Source organism: Sciurus carolinensis, chromosome 18, assembly GCF_902686445.1.
Source record: "Sciurus carolinensis chromosome 18, mSciCar1.2, whole genome shotgun sequence".
Classification (NCBI taxonomy): Eukaryota; Metazoa; Chordata; class Mammalia; order Rodentia; family Sciuridae; genus Sciurus; species Sciurus carolinensis.
This window is the reverse complement of record NC_062230.1, coordinates 2,480,438-2,502,892: the sequence shown is the minus strand read 5'-3', so window position 1 is coordinate 2,502,892 and position 22,455 is coordinate 2,480,438. Positions and strand designations below refer to the sequence as shown.

At 38.6% G+C, this 22,455-nt stretch overlaps 1 protein-coding gene across 12 annotated transcripts in view; it reads left to right on the top strand.

Moving 5' to 3' along the window:
* The window catches only part of Auts2 (activator of transcription and developmental regulator AUTS2), a 1,084,317-nt gene that overhangs the window by 524,631 nt on the left and 537,231 nt on the right, over positions 1–22,455 (top strand). For 11 of the 12 annotated variants that reach the window (XM_047534435.1, XM_047534429.1, XM_047534440.1 and 8 more), the window contains exons 3-4: positions 1,837–1,938; positions 12,662–12,697. In XM_047534435.1, coding sequence (XP_047390391.1) covers positions 1,837–1,938; positions 12,662–12,697 — 138 coding nt within the window. The remainder of the gene's footprint in view (positions 1–1,836; positions 1,939–12,661; positions 12,698–22,455) is intronic. The other variant, XM_047534433.1, reaches the window with a different exon arrangement.

The window sequence follows — 22,455 nt, the reverse complement described above, 5'->3', positions numbered from 1 at the left end:
GTACATGAATGTTTACATGAATGGTGTTGACTCTACATCGTGTACAACCAGAGAAACGAAAAGTTGTATTCCATTTGTGTACAGTGAATCAAAATGCAGTCTGCTGTCATGTAGAACTAAATAGAACAAACAATAAAAACTTTTGTCCACCTACAAATAAAAAATAAATATTAAAAAAAGAAAAAGTTCATGTCTTGCACTTAAATTAATTTAGAATTAGTAAGTTTAACATTAGCCTAGAAGAAATTAAGCATTTAGGGGTTTAGGGGAGTAGAAATTAAAATCAGCTTAGTTTTATGTGCTCCGTTATAGAGGACTTCCTGGAGGAAGGGATTTTTGAAGAAAGTGATAAAATGAATTTATAGAGAGGTTCAAAGTGAAAAAGAATGCTGTATTGTGGGATATGGGGAAATTGTCTCTGTGGATAATGCCACCATAAGTGGGGTTGGATTGTAGCTGTAAAAGGCTTGTAAAAGGTACAACAGATGTTTATTCAGACTCATTCTCCTTTCATCTGGGCTCCATTTTCACCCTTGGCTCCAGAGTCACTTGGAAACCTGTAGGCAAAAGTTTGCTAACTGTTGTCTGTTCTGCTGTTTAAATTTCCATCTTATCTAGAAAAACTGAGTGTGTGTTTGGAGACTTTCCATGTTCTCATCATACACTCCTGTTTTTCCCTTTTTTCTTCTAAAGGGGGCCTCTTTTCAGATGAGACTCCTGGTCCTTTCCTACCATGATGCTTCTTTTGCCTAAGACCACAGAAAGGTTGTCTTTCCCTTTCCTGTCACCCACATTAGCCCTATCCCCTTTTTAAAATCCAGGGCTTCAAACACAATCACTTTTCTGAAGTTACCAGGTACTTTTTTGATTTCCGTTTAGTAACTATTTCCTTGTGTATTTTTATTTATTTTCGTCTTGCTAGAATGAAGATATGGTAAAGGGGCCATATCTGGTAAACTTATGTCCCCTTGCTTGGTGTCACTGAACATGGGATTGGTGATGGCATCGTAGACTAATGTTCCATGTGTGTGTGACTTATGGTTTCAGATGGATCAATGGTTATCAGTTCTCTGTGTTCATTCCTTTTTAAAAGGAAAACCAGAGCCTGGTAGTAGAAGTCAGAGCTGGCTAAGAGTCTGGAAAGCCCTATAATATAAACTTTATAAGGTCAGAGACTTCTCCTTTTTTTCTTCTCTTGTCCAGCACTGTATCTCCAGCACTTGGTCCCATCCCAGTGGGGGCACCAAGTAGGTATCTGTTGAGTGAGTACCCATCTCACTGCTGACGTTTCAATAACCCTGCAGGATGAGTTTCTAAGCAAGGCCAGTAGCGTCTCACTGTGCCTGCAGGGCAGCAGCATCCCAACATCGCTGCCTTCCTCCTGGGAAGAGGAACCTTGTTTATTGCCCTGTTTTTTTGTTTATTTGGGAATAAAACAGAAGAAATAAAGTGGGAAATCACAGTTGCTGGAGTCTAACTTTTGTTTATTCCATGTCTTGGTCTTTTTATTATATAAAAAAAGAATGACATTGGAATAGAAAAAGAATTCTGAGAGATTACTTCTCAGTTCATGGCCCAGGCCAAGCCTTTGAGATGTGTGTGTAAGGACTGTTGGTAATTTGTCTACAGAGATATCCATGGTAAATGTTGTGCCTATCCAACTCTCTGCCGCCCTGCCCACCCCTGGTGTCTAGCTGTGCAGTGTTCAGAAACCAAAGCGAATGTTAAGATCCACACTTGAAGTTGTTCACTCTCAACAGGCCTGAAGATCCAGAGCTAAGAAACCTTGGTGTGAGGACGCCTCTGACTCTTGCCTTTTCACTCTTTTTCCTTTAGCTCAAGCCAGGGCAGAACAGCTGCAGGGACAGTGACAGCGAGAGTGCAAGTGGAGAATCCAAGGGCTTCCACCGGAGCAGCTCCCGGGAAAGGCTCAGTGACGTAAGTGGAAACCTCCACGGCTCACACTCCTGCTTCCAGCTCACTTTGTGGCACCCCCTCCCTTGTAGATCATGTCCTGTGCCCAGGCATCACACCTGTTTAAACCTTGTCGGTGTTACGCTACAACGTAGTTCGGCCTAAAATGTGTGTTAACAAATTATAAAGTAGATGGGAAAATACTCCCTTAGAATACTATCTTAGAAAAAACAGATTACAAAGAGAAGTAGTAACAATTTTATTATTCATAAATAATAACATTGTTACTGACAAATGAAGTGGTCAAGGCAGGTTCATAACTAGGAGACGGCATCATTTAGCTAGGGATCTTTTCTAATTTCTTTTCCTAGGAAGTCAGTAACAATCCCTTATTGTCATTTCTTTCCTGTTAGAAGTGGCTACTTATTTGCTGAGAGAAGGAATTACATTTAATGATGAATTTCTGTGGGACCTTGTGAGTCTTGTTTTTTCCTGTCTGCTCTAAAGCAGTGGTTTAATTACAGTATGCAGAACTATCCATCACATTATAGGTAAAAATATTAATGCTTATTTTTTATGAAAGAAAAGAGGTTAAACTTTACTAATATTCATTGTAATAAGCAGGAATAGTTGATATTTAATTTTTAAACATGTGCATCTTAGAAATGTGTGCTCAAAACCTTTTTACTAAGAGGAGATTCACTAGTGTAAAAGCTTGCAGACCACTGAAACTGCTGATCCATTCCCTATGATTATACTATGTAGGGAATAAGCCCAAGACACAGCCACTTTGCTACATGTCTCAGGAAAATCTGTGATGTCTAGGGTGAAATTTGGTGTATGAAATGTTGACTTCTTAGAAGAATTAAGTGAATTAAACAAACTACATTTATTTTCATAGCATTTCAAATATGTTGGTTATAGTTAATTATTTCCCTGTTCTAACGTGGTATAATGTCATTTATATAGAGTACAAACTCAGTCTTTTGCTATGAATATGAGTATTTCTTTGTGTAAGAATGTTTGTGTGTGTTCTTAGGTTTCATTAACTTTGTGATATAAGTATATAATCATAATCCCCAAACCTAAGTTGTTAACAATAGTACTTTTCTTCTGAGATTTTGTTATGCTTTTAATGTGAGATCTTATTGACCCAGAATCATTCTGAGGTTTCTTGGTCAGATTTTCTTCATAGATTGGAAAAATGAAAACCATGTCAACTCAGGAAACAAAAGCACTGTCATTGAGAACTCTTGACTGGTTACTCTGACCTCACTTGCCATTAGCTCAAAAGAAATTTGCAGAAGTCTGTCAATATTCATGAACAGGGAGAATGAATAGTATTAAGGTATCAACACTACTGTCATCTGTTTACAAAGTCAGCATAATCCCCATCAGAATTCTAAATTTTTTTTTTTCAAAATTAGAAAAGCAGATTCTCAAATGCATATGTAATGATTTGAGCTCCTGAAAAACCAGTATAATATTTTAAAAGGACAAAGTTAGAGGACATGCTCATCCCAACTTCAAAACTTACTACAAAGGTATGGTAATCAAAACAGTGAGGCACTGCCACCCTCAAACATATACATACTCCTGTACAAATACACATACATACAGTTTATATGGAATACAGCTGAGAGTTTTGAATATGAACCTATACTTCTAAGGTCAACTGAACTGATTTGAAGAAGATTACTGTTTTAGCTTTGCCCCCGCTCCCCACTGTGACCCAAATACCTGAACAGTTTTAGGGGAGGAAACATTTATTTGGCTCATGGTTTTAGAGGTCTCAATCCATCGATGGCCAATTCCATTTGTCTGTGCCCCAGGTGAGGGAGTATCATGGTGGAAGAGTATGGCAGAGGAAAGCAGCCCAGGACATGACAATCAGTAATTGGAGAGAGAGGGACTGAGCTTCACTCACCAGGGACTAAATGTATACCCCAAAAGCATGACCCTGATGACCCACCTTTTCCAGCCGCATAATACCTGTCTACACTTATCACCCAGTGAATCCATTCAAGTGAATTTATAAACTGATTAGGTTAAGGGTCTCATAACTCAGTCATTTCACTCTAAACTTTTTTGCATTGTCTCTCACATGAGCTTTTGGGAGACATCTCATATCTAAACCATATCGAATACAAAGTATGTTCAATGGGGGAAGAATTTTTTTTCTTCAAAAGATGCTGTTGGGATAGTTGGATTTTCACCTCAAAAAGGATGAGTTTGGAACCCTACCTCACACCATGAACAAAAATAAACTCAAAATGGATGTTTCCCAAACATAAGTGCATAAACCATGAAAGTTTTGGAAGAAAACCCAGTGATAAATCTCCACAAACTTGGATTTGGCAGATGATTCTTAGATGTGACACCAAAGGCATGACAACCAAAGAGAAATAGATAAATTGGATTTAATCAAAGTTTAATAATTGGTGCATCAGAGGGTATTATCAAGAAAGTGAAAAGATACTATATACAGGAAAAATATTTGCAGATCCTGTAATTGATAAGTAATGTCCAGAATATGTGAAGAAATCTACAACTCAACAATAAAAGGACAGCCAGATTAAAAAATAGGGAAGAAGTTGAAAACATTAGTAAATGCTGAGAAGATGGTCTTAACAATTAATCATTAGAGAAATACACATCAAAAGTGAAAGGAGATATCTCTTTACACCTACTAGAATGGATATAAATGAAAATAAAAAAGAAAATTAATGAGTGTTACCGTGCTAGTAAGAATGTAATATTGTGCATCTACTGTATAAAACAGCTCAGTAGTTCCTCAAAAGTTAAATATGAAGTTAGCATAGGAACCATCAGTTCTGCTTGTAGGTATATACCCAAAATAATGGAAAAGAGAAACTCACAGACTCATAAGCCAGTGTTCACTGCAGCATTATTTACTATAGCCAGAAAGTTAAAAAAAAAAAAAAAAAAAAAACCCCATCTGTGTGTCAACAGATAAATAAAATGTGGAACAAACACAGAATGCAATATACCCAGTCATAAGAAAGGATTAGCATACTGATACATAATACAACATGAAAAATCCCTAAAAATATCGTGGTAAAAAAGATGCCTGACAAAAAGACAGCTATCGTATGATACCACTTACGTGAAGTATCTTGAATAGGCAAATCTATAGATACAGAAAGTGGAATAGAAGTTTCTAAGAATGAGGTGCTATTGCTTGATGGTTAGAGTTTCTTTCTGGGGTGATGAAAACATTTTGTAAATAGTCGCAAAAGTAGCATACACTGTAAGTGTAATTGATGTCACCATTGTTAAAATGGCAAACATTATGTCATATGTATTTTATCACAGTTAAAAAATTTAAAATAAAATTAGGGCTGTAGTAGTCTTGTCAACTGTTCAAGCCAGTTAGTGAAACACTTGTAGTTCAATGTTTTTTGTTGATTATTAAAATTCATTTTCTTGCAAGAACATTATTAAAAAGGGGGGGAAAAAAAAAAGAAAGAAAGAAAACTTGACATTTAGTGAGGTATTCCAAGACCACTAGCTGCTTTTTCCTGCACATGAGCAGATCTGAGGTGGCAGTCTTACCCCAGGTCCCACGACAATCTAAAACAGGCTAAAGTGGATCCCTTTGTCAGGCTGGCCGGCAGAGCCACTTCTTTTGATACCAGGGCATCGTCTACCCACACAATACTTAAAAAAATAAAGACATCACCCTTTTAGCTTCAGTGGAAATTAGTAATTAATTACTTTAATGACCATCAGAGAACAAGAAAGTTTAGTCTAAGACTGCTACAGGCTTTTGTAATATTGTTTTTCAAAATATCTCCTTTGTCACTTCTTACAATGTCTGTTTGTTTGTTTTTAACTTTCTTGAACAGATGAACCAGAGTTATAGCTTTTGCTGTCCTTGGCTACTAATTTTGTTCATTACTATTGGATTTTTCTTTTCTCCTCATTGTGGGATATATCTTTTTGCTTCTCTTCATGCCTAACAATTTTTTATTGAATGACAGACTTTATGGATTTTTCTTTATTGGATACTGAATATTTCTGATTTCTATATATGTTTTTCATTTTGCAAAGAATTCTGAGATGTGGTTATGTTTCTTGGAAGCGGTTTTATTTCTTTGTGGTTTGTTTTTTGTATATTCTTGTGTGGGACCAGAGCAACCTTTAGTCCAAAGTTTTCTTTCCCCAGTACTGAGGACTCTTATGTAGTGCCAGTTGTACTACAATGGTCTTTTTCACTCATGCTGGTGGGATGACTGAGTGAGTGGAGATAGCCCTGCCTGCTCCTGTCTGGCGATGGTTTCCCTGGCCTTGGTACCTTACTCCCGTAGAGGTGCCAGTGAGTGCTCGAATAAAGGCTGGAGGGAATCTTCTGCAGCTGTTTCAATTCTCCTTCTGCAGTGCTCTCTCCCCTTCATCCTTGGGTTTGCAAATTCCAGCCTCTTTGGCCTCCCCTGCTTCTCAATTCTGTCCTCTCAACTCAGGGACCCTACTGGGCTTCGCCTGTATTACCCTCTCGTCAACACATACTGTGGCTTGAAAACTCTCTAGGCATTGAGAAAACTGTAAGGTTCATCTTGTTTCCTTTCTCTGATATCGTTATCCTGCACTGTCTTTTGCATATACTCTAGTTTCCTACATTTCCCCCGTCTTTTAGTTGCTTGAGGTAGGAGAGTTAATTTTGTTCTTGTCTATCATGCCCACTACTGATTTTTCAGCTTTAATAAAAGTTTTCTTTTGTCTTTCACCCACTTTAATATTTATAGACACTGGCAGTTGAGACTTACTCTCAAGTGAGGTTAATACACTATCTTATTATTCTACCTTTTTATTTTTTTTCTTAATCGGACGGGCAGAAAGAATAAGAAGACATTTCAGAATATCTGTAAGATTTGACTCATGGGTAAAACTGAAAACACAAACTGTGCTTGACTTTTCTTTATTATATATTATCAAATCATGTGACCAGGTGGGAATAATTGGCCATAAGGACTTTCGGGTAGATTGTCCACATCAGGCAAATAGTCACCTACTTAGATTAGTTACCAGGGAAAAAGTTAAGGGCAATAGTTGAATATGTAAATATTCATGATGAGGTAGTTATTCAGAGAAGACTTTGCTTCTAACTATATAGAATTTTCTAATTGTAGTTGTCAAAACTCGAAAGCTGAACTTATTAAAAAACTTAAGTAAATTGAACATATATACAACCAAAATGAGCAATTTTGTTACAAATAGACCAAAGACCCTATATCCAAATAAGATCACTGTGTTAGGATTCCCCAGAGAAATGGAACCAAACAAATCAGAATAGTACCAGTAGAAAAAGATTTCTTATAAGGAATTGGCTCACACAGTAATGGAGCCTGAGGAGCCCCCAGATCTATAGTTGGCATGCCAGATACCCAGGAGAACTGACAGTGGAGTCAGAATCTGAAGGCTAGCAGATTTGAACCCAGGAGAGCTGATGTTTTCCTTTGGGTCTTAAAGCAAGAGGAGAAACAGTGTCCTGAGTGCAAGACAGGGAAGGGGAATTTCCTCTTGTTCAGGGGGAGGATCTGCCTTTTGTTCTGTCCAGGTCTTCAGATTGGAGGAGGCCCACTTATATTGGGGAAGGCTATCTGCTTTATTCAAGTTACTGACTTAAATGTTTAACTCACCTAAAAACTCCCAGGGTAGGACTGGGGATATAGCTCAGTTGGTGAGTGCTTACCTTGCAAGTACAAGGCCCTGGGTTCAATCCCCAGCACTGCAAAAGGAAAAAAAACAAAAACAATAAAAAAACCCCTCCCAGAATAATGCTTTATCAAATATCTGGGTATCCCATGGTGTAGTCAAGTTGACATATAAAATTTTAGACTTCACAGTCACATTCTGAGATTCCAGGTGGACATGGTTAATGGTGAAGTGGAGCGTGTCTTCTGCTCACTGTTGAGTATCATTTAAAACTCCACTGGGAAATGTTAAAAGGATTGGGGTTGAAATTCTTACTTTAAAATGTTTAGTTTGTCTTTTATATGAAGAATTAAACAGATGAAGGCGAGAGCAGGAGTGAAATCGGGGGAAAGCCAGAAGGCTTTTGAACATACATGAGAGGCATTAATGACTTGAAGCGGCAATAACAGAGGGTTGGATGATCAAGACTGGAAATGACCTAGTATTTCCACACCTGATGCTTTTTATAAATCGTTACTCCAGTTTTGGTTGAGGTTCCCTGTTAAATATATTTTGGTGTCTCTTTGTCAGATTTAGTCATCTCATCTCCAAGTACATTTATATGGATGAAGATTATTAGGTTCTTGGGGCCTGGTTGTACCTCAGTGGTAGAGCACTTGCCTAGCACATGTGAGGCACTCAGTTTGATCCTTAGCAGCAAACCAAAAGTCTTCAACTAAAACTGTTTTTTAAAAAAAGATTCTTAGGTTCTTTTCGCTGGCTTTATTTATTTATTTTTTGAAACACAACGGGAAAATCTTTGAATGAGCCTGTTTCGTGACCGTTGCAAGAAACTACTTGTTCATGTGACGACTGGTATTGTCCTTCTCCTTTTTACCCTCTTAGGGCGTAAAGCTCAATGTGGAGGTGAGTAGGCAAGATATTAAACACAATTGATGATTTGCAGGAATGTAACAATGCTCACCTAAAGTAGCCCAGTGTGAGAAGACACATCCTCGCCTCAGTGGAGTGTTCTCCCTGAGTCCTGTCCTCAGAGTAGGGATAGCAGCCATGGCCTCTGTGTGGCTCTAGAATGACAGGAACACTACTGTTTTAGACGGATAATTAAGTGCGACTTCCTTGTTGTAGTTTAGCTGTTGAAACAAATGCTAAGTTCACGAGATTGAGAGCTTCATAGTGACAGATACGCAGGCTGGGGACGGTGAGAGAACAAGTGTTTAATGAATGTCCACTTGCAAGGGTAAATTTCAGCAGCAGCTTTCTCCCTCTTCCCTCCCAGAAAATGTGTCTCACCCATGCATTCCCTCACTGTCCCGACAACCCACGGCAGCATGGGCCTCGGACAGAGTGGTGTTAAGAAAGCTCTGCTTTGCAATGTAGTGAGAGCCAGGAGGATAATTTACAGAGGTTGCTGGAATAGTGGTCAAATGTGTAACCAAACAAACACGCAAACAAAAATCCCAGCAACATGAAATGACCATGGTAAACCCTTCTACGGAGCCCAGAAGTCATGTTTCAGACAGCCAGCCGACTGGCTTTTCCTCCTGTCCCTGCCTTCTAAGGCAGCCATGACACATGCTCCTGCTTTTTCTCAGCCTCTTCATGGCCCTCATTTCTGCCAACTGCATTGAAAATATGAATTAAGTGGCAGCTCTACCACTTGAAGAAATAAGAATAAAGCCCATTTCATTACTCATAAGAACTATTTGCTGTTTGAAAACAAGAAAACTTACTTCTCTCTTTCTTTAAAAAAAAAATCTCTTTTCAAGTCTGAGTTTGATGCAAACTTGATTCTGTGGCCACTTTTATTGTGTAATTTGGACACAATTAAGGTCTTCAGGCTAGACGTTTGGAAACCCTCTCTTCTCATTAGAAATGAGGGAAGGGCAGAAAGTTAAAGTGAACTTGACCACTGAAGAATTGCTGTGCAGTGTGTTTGGTAGGTGCCACTGTCTCTCTACCTTTCTAGGCCTTCCCTCTAGTGTCTGCCTCTTCCCCATAACATGAGAAAGCAGCATCAGTTCCTAAATTTGTTTCAGTGAATGACTAATTACAACACATTTCAAACTATGAAAATGTCATTTTTCAACATCTGTTTCATTTTTGTAGCATAGTATGTTGGTACCTGTGGTTTAGAGGTGCTTGTGTAATTTCTCATTTGTTAAATTATTAGTTTTCAAATGTTTGTAGCTGTATTTTCAGATGGTGACTTAGATTGGGCATACTTAACCAATATACTTTACTGGGCCCTTTGGATAGCAAAACCTCTGGGTTATGTGATCCTTGTTACAAGTGTTCATTCAAACCCTGACCTCTCCCTTGCTGGCAACTCCTTAAATACCCATACTTTGATCGTGAGTGTCCTGTTGGTGTTTCGAGGTAGTGTCCCAGTAAATACAAGGTCATTGTTATAATTCTCCAGCTATAATTGAAGGGAATAGTCAAGAAAGGTGTGGGTAAGGAGTAAGACAGGAAGAAATGTCAGTATCCTGGGCTTGTGGCAAAGTAGCATAAAAGAGAGGTTTTTGGTAAAGTTTTCTGCCTGGTTCAAAAATTAAAAAAAAAAAACAAAACATAATGCCACAAATCTCTTCCCTTAGTTTAAAAAAAAAAAAAAGGAAGTGGTGAGTACAGTGGCAAACATGGACAGCCTCTAGTTCTGAGGTTTTGTGTGCCTTCTTGCAAATGCTGAAGCGAATTCCAGTGGACCTTTAACATACGGGAGGATCTTGTGTTGGTGTTCCTTCATGTGTCTGTCTGTGCTTGTGGGGGAGGGGTTATAAGGCAGGGTGCTTAATGCTTTGTTGCATTATGTTAATTCCTCAGCAGTGCAATCAAATTCATGTCGTAATTAAAGCTGTCAGTTGGAAGGCAAGCCAATCGCCACGAAAGCACAGCATAACAAATGAAGTGAAATGATTCTGCGTGTAGCTATACAATGCTTCACCAGGCATGAAATTAAATAAGTAATTTGATGTTGACATCAGAAATTGAAATGATACCCACTGTTCCCTCATTCAGTTAGACCTGCATAAACAATAGCCAGAACAAATATGCACAACAAAGCTCTCTTCTCCACCTAGCTCCCTGAGTAATGTACAATATATATGCAAAATGAGCATAACAGAGCTTTCCTAGACCTGAAGGATGTAATTTTCTTTGGTATACAATAAAACGATGTGTACGTGGGGGTGGGGAGGTGGTTTTGGAGGGGTACTTTTCCTTCTGGAATAAAATACATTTGCAGGAAGCAGGGTGAATGAAATAAACAAATCCCATGGTCTCTCTGAGTAATTCATCCTAAAATGAGTTTACTTCCCAGGGGCATGACTCCAGGCTGGTGGAGACCTAACTTGGCTTTTGCCTTCACCTGTTCCATGGAGGGCTGTGAGTGCTGAAAACATGTGACACTGTCACATGGTTAATCACTGTACGAGAAGCTGTCTCCATGACTACTGTGGATCTTTCTTCATACTGCTATGGGATCAAGATTGCAGCAGGATTTCCAAGAACTGAGTCCAGTGTGCTGGAGTGGTGCTTTTTTGCTCTGAGCTTGTCTGAAACACTGAGGTGAAGAAAGTTCTTCTGGACCTGGATTTAGGAATGCCCTGAATAGTGCTGTCTTTGTTTCATGCAGACACAGTTCCAACTCCATACTTCCTTCTCAAACAGCTTAGAATTAAAAAAGAAAAAATCCACTCTGATGTATTTCTGGAGATGTTAAATTCTCCTGAACCTTTTTCCTATATATAATCTGTCCATTCATTTATTCATATGACTGTTCAACAAATGCTTACATGATGCATTTTGTGTACAAGGCATTGTGATGTGTTGTGGAACAATGAAGAATAAGCCTGATGGTCCTTCCTACCTGTGGTTCATAGACCCAGGAGCAGGACTTGTTGGTAGGAGAACCAAAAGTGAAGTGAAAGACAGTTGAGTCAGGATTGAGGGCAGGCTGCTCCAGAAAAGGTGTTAACACCCAACCCAGTTCATCAGACCCAAGGCCTGGCAGAGGCAAGACTTTGTAAGGAGAAGTTTTAGGAAAAACACAAAGAAAGAAGAGAAACTCAGCTGGACAACAGAGGTGCATGCTGGTAATCAGAGCAACTCTGGAGGAAGATGGCAAGTTTGAGGGCAGCCTCAGCAACTTAGTGAGATCCTGTCTCACAAATTAAAAAATAGAAAGGACTGGGGTGAAGCCCACCTGGATTCAATCCCTGGTACAAAAAGCAAAACAAAAATAAACCCCCAAACCCAAATTAAAAAACAACAAAGAACTTCAGACAGGTTTGAAACATAGTAAGTGTTGTTGTTTTTTTTTTTTTAATTGGCTTCTTTCTCCAAATAAATAATATCCTGCATTCATTTTTGAATTATTGTTTTTGGGATTCCCTGTGTGTTAGAATTATGGCAGTCCGCATTGATAATTCTGTGACTAAAACCTTCAGAAAAATGGTGCTTTCCACTGCCTCCTTCTGCCCACACATTCTTTGCATTTTGGTCTACTAATTATGTTTACAAAATGTCTCATTTTTGAAAAGAACTGTGTGTGTACTAACTGGTGCCTTCAGGGAATAAACTGGCAAGTAGGTCACACTCTGGAAAAGTCATCCAAGCCCTTTGGGCTTTTTATTTTCAAGTCAGTCTGGGCTTTTTCCTCTTGCCTGCCCCTTTGTGGCCACAAAACTGAGTAGCTTGAGACCAGGGTGTTGAATGTCAGCAAGTCAGGGAGGCAGGCTGATTCGTGTCTGTTTAGTCTCAGTGCAGGGCGAAATGCCATCATTAATTCATTACCCAGCTGCCTGTCAAATAAATTGGCAATTACGTCCACCGCAGAAGCTTGGAATTCAGTAAATAGCACGTTAGCATCTCTGAGTTGTTGAGAGATGTAAAGGGGGAAATTAAGCAACACGGTGTTTGTATCAGTAGCAGATGACAAGGGGCAGCATGCGCTGGTGATGTGATGTGGTGATGAAAAGTCTGCAGAGGGCTGGTAATGAGCTGTGTGGGTTGAAACATGTTAAAAACCAGTGCTGATTTTCCACTTTGTCTTTATGCTTTATTGCAGAGTTCAGCTCCTTCCAGCTTGGGAACAGGCTACTTCGTAAGTCTATCTCACCTTCCACATATGGGCCTTGCTGTGGCATTGATTCACTTCTAAAATGAATGCTCAGTAGGATGTGCAGAAATCTAAGAAATCCCCTCTCAATCCTAAAGAGCAGACTGATTTCTGTCTTTTTATTGGGTATTGTTTATTTTTAAAAGACATTACCCGTTGGACCCTAGGGATCATCAGTTTGAGATGTCTGTGTGTTCCTAAGCACCCAGTGCATTTGCCCCATGTCTGGCAATTCAAGGGGACACAGGGAAACCCAGTTGCTCAGGCCACCTTGGCTCCATAATTGTTTGTTTACTGAGGGGTGTTATGACTGGGACAGGATTCAGGTTGAGCATTGAGGTAGTAATTCACTTTCAAGATTTCTCGAAGAACTTCCCTGTATATACAGTGAATTATCTTTTTTTTTTTTTTAACTTTTCATGAGAGGTGATTTTAATGCAAGTTTTCACTCATAGTCTGGGGAGATGGCCTTCATGTTTTCTTCTAACAATCATTAAACTTGTTTTAGCAAATATAGTTGTATTATTTTATTTCTAGACCTTATTCTCTGTCCTTTGGGGGAAGGTTAGGGATGGGGTGACATGGAATTATTCCAATATTTTTCATTCACAGGCAAAAAAAAATCCCTTTCTTACTGTTATTTATAGCAAAATTACCCTTTTTGGTTTTGGTAATCTTTTCAGGATACAAGTGGTAAAGAATTACAAATACGCATTATTTACACAACAGGATAACATATCATTATATAAGTTTATTGTAGTATTTACAGGAGCCTGATTTGTGTACATGAACATTGAGACTATAATGCCTATTTACTGTTTTCTGAGAAAATAATGAAAACATAAAAATAAAGTGAAAAAGTAATTGCCAATTCAATTTAGTTGCTCCTAACTTTTTCCCCCCTCAAAGAAAATTACTCCACTTTTCTTCTGTTCACACGTTTCACTCAATACATTTGCATTAAATGTATGAAAACCAGCATCATTTCATTGAATAATGAGTCTTTTCCAAGCTTGGCAAAAATGGCTTTTTCTAGATTTTTTTTTTTATTCTTAATCTATAATAGGAGAAAAGGGATAAAGATGATTTGGGACCTGCTTAATATAGTTGGCACACTTTCCCTTGCTCCTACTTATTGTGACTGAATATTCATGCTTACAAAAACATTCAGTATCTTGCTTCAGTAGCTGAAAGAACAGACGTGGTCCCATCTGCCATCTCTTCACACCAGGCTAGATTTGGGTTGAGATGCTGGAAGTAAAATCTGAAGGCTGACAATTTCTATTCTTCGTCCAAAAGCAAATTCTCCCCTTTGCTTTCTTCAGCAGAAATAAAGCCCAAACTACCACCCACCCCTGATCACTTCTAAACTGAACACTCTGGTTGCTGTTCCCGGTAATGGGTACTGCACATCCTACCACGGAGTTACATCCCTGGCTCTTTTTAAAATGTTATTTTGAGACAGGGTCTCACCATGTTGCCCAGGCTGGCCTTGAACTTGCCCTCCTCCTCCCTTGGCCTCCTGAGTAGCTGGGATCACAGCATGCACCACCATGCTGAGCTGCATTCTAGAGTGTTTTGTCAGTGTGATCACCCTGAGAAAAGAGGCTCATCTGTAAAAAGACTCTCTTTTGCTTTTTATTACTTACTTTTCTTTCTAGTTCTAGGAATATTTTTATTTTCTAATAGTACATTTTCATGAGCATAGAGTAATTAGGAGTCTGAAGTGGTTTTTACACTTAGACAACATTGAGTAACTGTGATAGCTTTTCCTTGTTTTGGTAAAATTTCTCATGAACTGACTTTGTTTATATCAAAATCTGTCATATTATTAGCTTACATGGAGAAGATGTATACCAGATGTATGTTCAGTTCTCAACTATGACAAAAATGTCCTACTTAAAATCTGTTTCCAATAATGTGATTGTTGTATTATCAAAGTGCAAAATTCATTGATAACTCTTGCCAAGTCTTCATCAAAAGTATTCTTATTTTCCACTTTCATTCCCACGGTATTACATACTTAATTTCAGGTATTTAGCATTGTGAAGTTTCACACTTTTAAGTGGATATTGTATGTTCACAGCTTCTCTTAGTGTTTTGCAAACATGTTCTTGCACTGTACTTTTAATAGCTCAAAATAACCATTTACTTATGTTTCTGAAGAAGACTTAGCATCAGGTAAGTGGGATAGAAATTTCTGACTGTATCCTTAATCCTCTTCAGCAACTCTTTGAAATGCAGGTGGATGCAAATCACCCACAGAATCATTGAGCTATTAATGTCATTGAACCATAAAGTGAATTCCATTTTAAGAAAACTGAAGGCACTTACCTGTTGAGCCTAACAACCTGGAACTGTTACCTTAAACACTGTCCATGTCCCAGCATCTTAATTTCAGCATCTTTCTTCCTTTAGTCTTCATGCTCTGGTACAGTTTTAAGTGAACTAAGGCAAAATGTTGTCTCTTGTGTGTTAATAAAACAGGTGACCATCAACATATGTGCAGGTGTGTGTGTGTGCGCGCGCGCGCGTGCATACACTCATACTCACACCCACCCTTCTTTAGCCAAAGCCAGTGTACTCTCCTTTTTTTCTACTTCTTTTAATATGTCAGTGTGATAAGTTAAAGTGTTTTAAGGAGACACTTTTGGTTTTGATCTGGTTGTATTTGTTTATATCTCCTTGGTTTTGTGTTCCAAGGATGTCTGCTTAGGTCTGTCACTTCTCCAATTCATTTAAAAGCAGAAGATTTGAGAAATGAGAACAGCAGCTAAACTCAGTATTTACATAAGCATATTGCAAAGAATTCTTAAAGTAGACAAAATAGAGAAGGATTGGAACAAACTTTCCACATTTTGGGGAGATTTTGAATGATGTGGGTGTTACATACACAGAGACATACGCACATATATATTCATTACGTACACTTGCCTGGCTCAGCTCATATTCTAAACATAAATGAAATATAGACTCATTGGACTCAGTTTGCTTTTTTCTTTTTTGGCAAGCATACTACAACTTGTTGGGAGTATGTATAAAGATTTTCTTTTCTTAAACATGAATGCAGTGAACACATTTTCTTTTCAATTTAAATATTTTAGGCTGTATTATCCTTTTAGACGTGTACTTGAAGTGTCATTACAAACGTATAAATAAGGACTTAGAGGTAGAGTGATTTTTGTGACCTGTTGTATGACCTTGGCAGGTCATTTGATACCTCTGAGTCAGTTTCCTCTTTAGTACCTACGTAATGGAATGAACAAGGTAGTTAGTGCATACAGAACAACACTCAGTCACAAAACAATAACTATTGCCTTCTGTTTTTCATACCGTGGTACATCATGGAATAAAAACCTGGTTTTATTAAGTTGTTGTATGGTTTTCTGGTGGCAGAGGGTTACCACAAAAATTAATGTTAAGAATTAGATGTTATAATTTATACCTATGGGACAGGAGTATTGCGATCTCATTAACTCATCCTTGTAGGTTTCTCAGATGCTTATACATAAAGATATAGATATGGATACGGGTATGCATACATATATGTGTATTGTGTGTGTGTGTGTGTGTGTGTATATAGACATGTATGTCTATCTCACTTCCCTCTGTATGTGACTCTAAAGTGGATATGGTATTTGTCCCCTGTGTACATCATGTGATCACGTTGATGCTGGAATGACCGCTTCTGTAGGCTGCCCTTTTGTTTACCTGTTAAACATCACTTGTTATTTTCTCCCTCAGAGGCATTCAGAGCTCTTGATCTTTGTGAAGACTGCTTGGCAGCTCTTAGGATGAGGCTGGGCGGTTAGGAAAGATCTGTTTAATGTATTCAAATATGTTTTCTGCTCTTGGACACCAAAAAGAAAAATGGATGCCCCAGCACACCTGAGTGGTGAAAGTGAAGGCCAGTGAAAGACTTCACAGTGGCCATGGTTTTGGTGTCATCACTGAAAGGATCTGGACTCATCTTTATAAGTACCGGATTCTACGTACCAACAGTTGGCAGGTGTTTGGGACAACTTACTTGCCAGACTGAACTCGACCTCTGACATATGGAAGCAGAGCCTCACATTCCTTAGGAGCCTGTCCTGCCTCCTGCCCTGGGTAATCATCGGCCTTCTCACAAGTCTGAATCTGAGTTTCTCAGGACAGCAGCCACAGATGGCTTGGCTTCTGCTTCTCTAATGTCCACTGTTTTAGGAATTCTCAGCTAATAGTTTTCATCCTTTTCATTTGAATCAGTTCTACATACTTCCAAGTTATGAAGGAAACCAACTCATTGCTATCCTAGTGATTAAAACTGCCACATTATTAATGAAGGAGAATAGTGTTGTGTCCACATGTTGAGATGGGGATTTTCTCAGGTACAATTTTCCTTAAGCGGTGTTGTTTATTTAAGTTGTGGTGATAGTTCTGATGACAGACAGAAGGTGCTACGTATTGACTTGTGGCTTTTTGTTCAGGTTGTGAGGTTGTAAAGGGAAGGTTCTTGCCCTTTCTTAGTTTTTGACTATAGATCTTTGACATACTCCCTGCTTTCCTTTGTTTTAATTTGTCTTAACTCTCAAAATGAATATGTGACATTTTGTTTAATGATAATTACTCCTTTTTAAATCTCAGAGTAGATTTTTTTAGGAGAGAGAAAAATGAGTTTCTTTTGAAAGATTGGTTTTTAAACACAACTTTAAAAATTTTTATGTTTTTGCAGTCCTGGGGATTAAATCCAGGGCCTAACTCATGCTAGACAAGTGGTCTATTACTGAGCTACCTCTCCAGACGTGGGCTTCTCTTTAAACAGACACTAATTTTGTCTTTTAAGTATTAAGAATGTCTCTGTCAGGCACTGTTCTTAGTGATGGGTTGTACATGTGAAAGCTGTGCCCCCTCTTTCACGGAATTTATTCTGCCCTAAACTCACATTGATTTATCTTCCTTTGTGATGTTTTTAAATATTTCTGACACACTGTATTTAAATAAGAGGGTTCGAGCTTTCCAGAGAACCTAATATTATTATTTCTTTGAGGTTTAGCTTTAGAGATGCAGCTACATCCCCTTGGTCTTGACTGCACTTCATCCAGAGCAGACGTAGATTTCTTCCTTCTCACTTGCCAGCACTTGATCACCTGCTGAATACTTACTTTTTAGATAACACCATGTTGTTTTAGTACTTCACTTCAAATAAGATTGTAATGTTGGATTTTATTAGTAATTAACTCTGGATAAATAAATTATGACCCATTATTCATTTATTGATGAGTATTGATTAAAATAGAAATATTTTTAAGAATCTAAATTCTACTTAGAATCCCACCAGGGATCTACAGTTATTGTGAAGGCATTTGGACTCACTGATAGAGATGAGTTAGAAAACACCTCACCAGAGGAAGAATTCAGTTTATTTTAACTCACAAATGTAATTTAAACATCTACTTTTACTCCTAAGTTAAATAACCTGTTACCCTCCGTAGTTGAATTAGTTCTGTGAGAAGTGCATGTGGAGCACTAGGGGAATACACGTTAGCGCCAGTTCATTGTCGGAGGCGTAAATTGTGCAGCACTCGATGGATCTTTAGATATCCAGCAGGCAAAGAGAGGACAGAGGGAGCAAGGAGGAGGCGCGTGAAGAATGGCAGGCAGGTGGGGACTGTGTACAATGCAGAAACACTTGGGGAAAATGAGATCAGTTGTTCTTAATTGTGATAAGCTACCGCTTTGTTTGCTTGCTTGTCTTTGTGGTACTGGGATAAAACCCAGAGCCTCATTCATGCTAGACAAGTACTCTACCACTGACCCCAGATCCTGCCCAGGTGACATGATTGAATTCTAACTTTAAAGTACTTCCCCGAGGGCAGGGGTTGTGGCTCACTGATAGAGCACTTGCTCAGCATGTGTGACACACTGGGTTCGATTCTCAGCACCACATAGAAATAAAAAAAATAAAAAGTAAATAAAGGTCCACTGACAACTAAAAAAAATAAAAATAAAAAAAAAACTTCCCTGAACTGTTTGCTTTTTAAAAACGAAATCATAATCTTCATTGATTTAAGTGGCTCTTTGTTAAGTTTAAGGACTCAAGAATTAATTTTGTTTACTTTGGATGATTGGTTTATACCTGTGCTAAGTATCTGCGTTCTGACAGGCTCCTGTCTATAGGCATAGATACAGTCTTTCATTCTAGGGATACTAGACTGGAAATGCATTTTTCATTTCCAGACCTTACCCTTTGAATCATGTTTTTAGCTGTTGTCAACTTGGTAATTTTGAGAATAGGTCTGACATCCAGGAACAGATCTCCTGATGAGGTGACCAGTACAGCAGAAGTTCTCGCCAGCAGACATTTAATCATTTGTGGAATCTCTCTGATGGAATTAAGATTCCGACCCTCCTTGTAGAGGTTGCCTCCCACCTCCATACCATCTTTAGCATCAGCATTCTCCTTCAGTACAAGGGAATTGAGAATCTGGTGAGTGGAGTAGAAATTGGTGTCTACCCATGTGCAGCAGGGCATCTTTGTTCTTACCTCTTCTCAACCCTCCTCTGAAGGAGTAGTCCTGATGCTTTTTAATCATTTACTATCTGTGGGAATCTCTGCTGTTGCCGGTGTAAACTCCATTTAAGCAGATGAGATGAAAGCTTAGATCCTCCTGATGGTTGTGGGGAAAACAGCCCTCAGCCCTGTTTCTCTGTCCTTCCAACTCCTGTCTCTGGCCCCACAGAGAGAGGTCTGGTTGAAGGAAACCACCAGACAAGAGAATTGCTACAGGGCCTTCATTTGTATTCTTGATGTTTTAAAGTCCATAGTTCACCCTTAAGTGTTGTCCACACGGACCTGTGTTTTCCATTGATGTTGCTGCCTTTCTTTGCTGTTCCGTGAGTCATAGGAATGCAAGGACTGTGGCATACTGTGCATATTGCCCTTCAATGTCGCTGTCTGTGCATGTGGAGGAAGTACAGACTTCAGTTGAGTGGTCAAATGTGGGTTTCTTTGAAAATAATTCATTATTAATAACAATATATAATGTAGTCATAATAAGTGTTATTAATAATAAGTAATAATGAGTAGTGTTTTGTTTTTGTGTCATTCAGTTGGGGTTTTTACACAGCTCTGTTCAGTCCTAAGTGTCCTGTTCCACAGTTAGAATGCACTGTGATCATGGAGAGTTGGTGGGAAAGGCTTTAGCCATGTGTGTTGGCAATCCCAGGGGCAAGGACAGATCGCTGCCACAGAATTCTGAAAATAATTTTAGTTTAATCTTTTTGTGTATTTCTGACACAGACTTTAAAGATTGTCATCTTGCCCTTGTTGGAGATGTCCACATCACAGAAATCCTGTATTCATTGATACAAACTGTATGAGATGAGCCACAGGCGATGTTCAGTCCTGAGGTTTACTCTCACCACCCACGCAATCTGTCTTTTTTTTTTTTTATTATTGTATACAAATGGGATACATGTTGTTTCTCTATTTGTACTTGGAGTCAAGGCATACCATTTGTGTAATCATACATTTACATAGGGCAATGATGTTTGATTCATTATTTTTTTCCCTCCCCCCCCACCCCTCCCACCCCTCTTTTTCCCTCTATACAGTCCTTCTTTCCTTCATTCTTACCACCCTCCTTATCCCTAACCCTAAACCTAACCCTAACGCTAACCCCTCCCACCCCCCATTATATGTCCTCATCCGCTTATCAGCGAGATCATTCGTCCTTTAGTTTTTTGAGATTGACTTATCTCACTTAGCATGATATTCTCCAATTTCATCCATTTGCCTGCAAATGCCATAATTTTATCATTCTTCATTGCGGAGTAATATTCCATTGTATATATATGCCACAGTTTCTTTATCCACTCATCAACTGAAGGGCATCTAGGTTGGTTCCACAATCTGGCTATGGTGAATTGAGCAGCAGTGAACATTGATGTGGCTGTATCTCTGTAGTATGCTGATTTTAAGTCCTTCGGGTATAGGCCAAGGAGTGGGATAGCTGGGTCAAATGGTGGTTCCATTCCAAGCTTTCTGAGGAATCTCCATACTGCTTTCCAGAGTGGCTACACTAATTTGCAACCCCACCAGCAATGTATGAGTGTTACTTTTTCCCCACATCCTCACCAACACGTGTTGTTGCTTGTGTTCTTGATAATCGCCATTCTAATTGGGGTGAGATGAAATCTTAGGGTAGTTTTGATTTGCATTTCTCTTATTACTAGAGATGTTGAACATTTTTTCATATATCTGTTGATTGCTTGTAGATCTTCTGTGAAGTGTCTGTTCATTTCCTTAGCCCATTTGTTGATTGGATTATTTGTATTCTTGGTGTAGAGTTTTTTGAGTGCTTTATAGATTCTGGAAATTAGCGCTCTATCTGAAGTATGAGTGGCAAAGATATTCTCCCACTCTGTAGGCTCTCTCTTCACATTACTGAGAGTTTCCTTTGCTGAGAGAAAGCTTTTTAGTTTGAATCTATCCCAGTTGTTGATTCTTGCTTTTATTTCTTGTGCTATGGGAGTCCTGTTAAGGAAGTCTGATCCTAAGCCAACAAGTTGAAGATTTGGACCTACTTTTTCTTCTATAAGATGCAGCGTCTCTGGTCTGATTCCGAGGTCCTTGATCCATTTTGAGTTGAGTTTTGTGAAGGGTGAGAGATAGGGTTTTAATTTCATTCTGTTGCGTATGGTTTTCCAGTTTTCCCAGCACCATTTGTTGAAGAGGCTATCTTTTCTCCATTGTATATTTTTGACCCCTTTGTCTAGTATGAGAAAATTGTATTTATTTGGATTTGTGTCCATGTCCTCTATTCTGTACCATTGATCTACCTGTCTATTTTGGTACCAATACCATGCCGTTTTTGTTACTATTGCTTTGTAGTAGAGTTGAAGATCTGGTATTGCGATACCCCCTGCTTCGCTCTTTCTACTGAGGATCGCTTTAGCTATTCTGGGTTTTTTATTCTTCCAGATGAATTTCATGATTGCTTGCTCTATTTCTGCAAGGTACATCATTGGGATTTTAATTGGAATTGCATTGAATCTGTATAGCACTTTAGGTAGTATGGCCATTTTGACAATATTAATTCTTCCTATCCAAGAACATGGGAGATCTTTCCATCTTCTAAGGTTTTCTTTAATTTCTTTCTTTAGTGTTCTATAGTTCTCATTGTAGAGGTCTTTCACCTCTTTTGTGAGATTGATTTCCAAGTATTTTATTTTTTTCGATGCTATTGTGAATGGGGTAGTTCTCCTAATTTCTCTTTCTGAAGATTCATCACTTATGTATAAAAATGCATTGGATTTATGAGCATTGATCTTGTAACCTGCTATTTTACTGAATTCACTTATGAGTTCTAAAAGTTTTCTGGTGGAATTTCCAGGTTCCTCTAAATATATAAACATATCATCAGTGAACAGGGATAGTTTGAGTTCTTCTTTTCCAATTCGTATCCCTTTAATTTCTTTGGTTTGTCTAATTGCTCTGGCTAGAGTCTCAAGGACAATATTGAAAAGAAGTGGTGAAAGAGGGTATCCCTGCCTTGTTCCAGTTTTTAGGGGGAATGCTTTCAGTTTTTCACCATTTAGAATGATATTAGCCATGGGCTTAGCGTAGATGGCCTTTACAATGTTAAGGAATGTTCCCACTATCCCTATTTTTTCTAGTGTTTTGAGCATGAAGGGGTGCTGTATTTTATCAAATGCTTTTTCTGCATCTATTGAAATAATCATGTGATTCTTAAGTTTAAGTC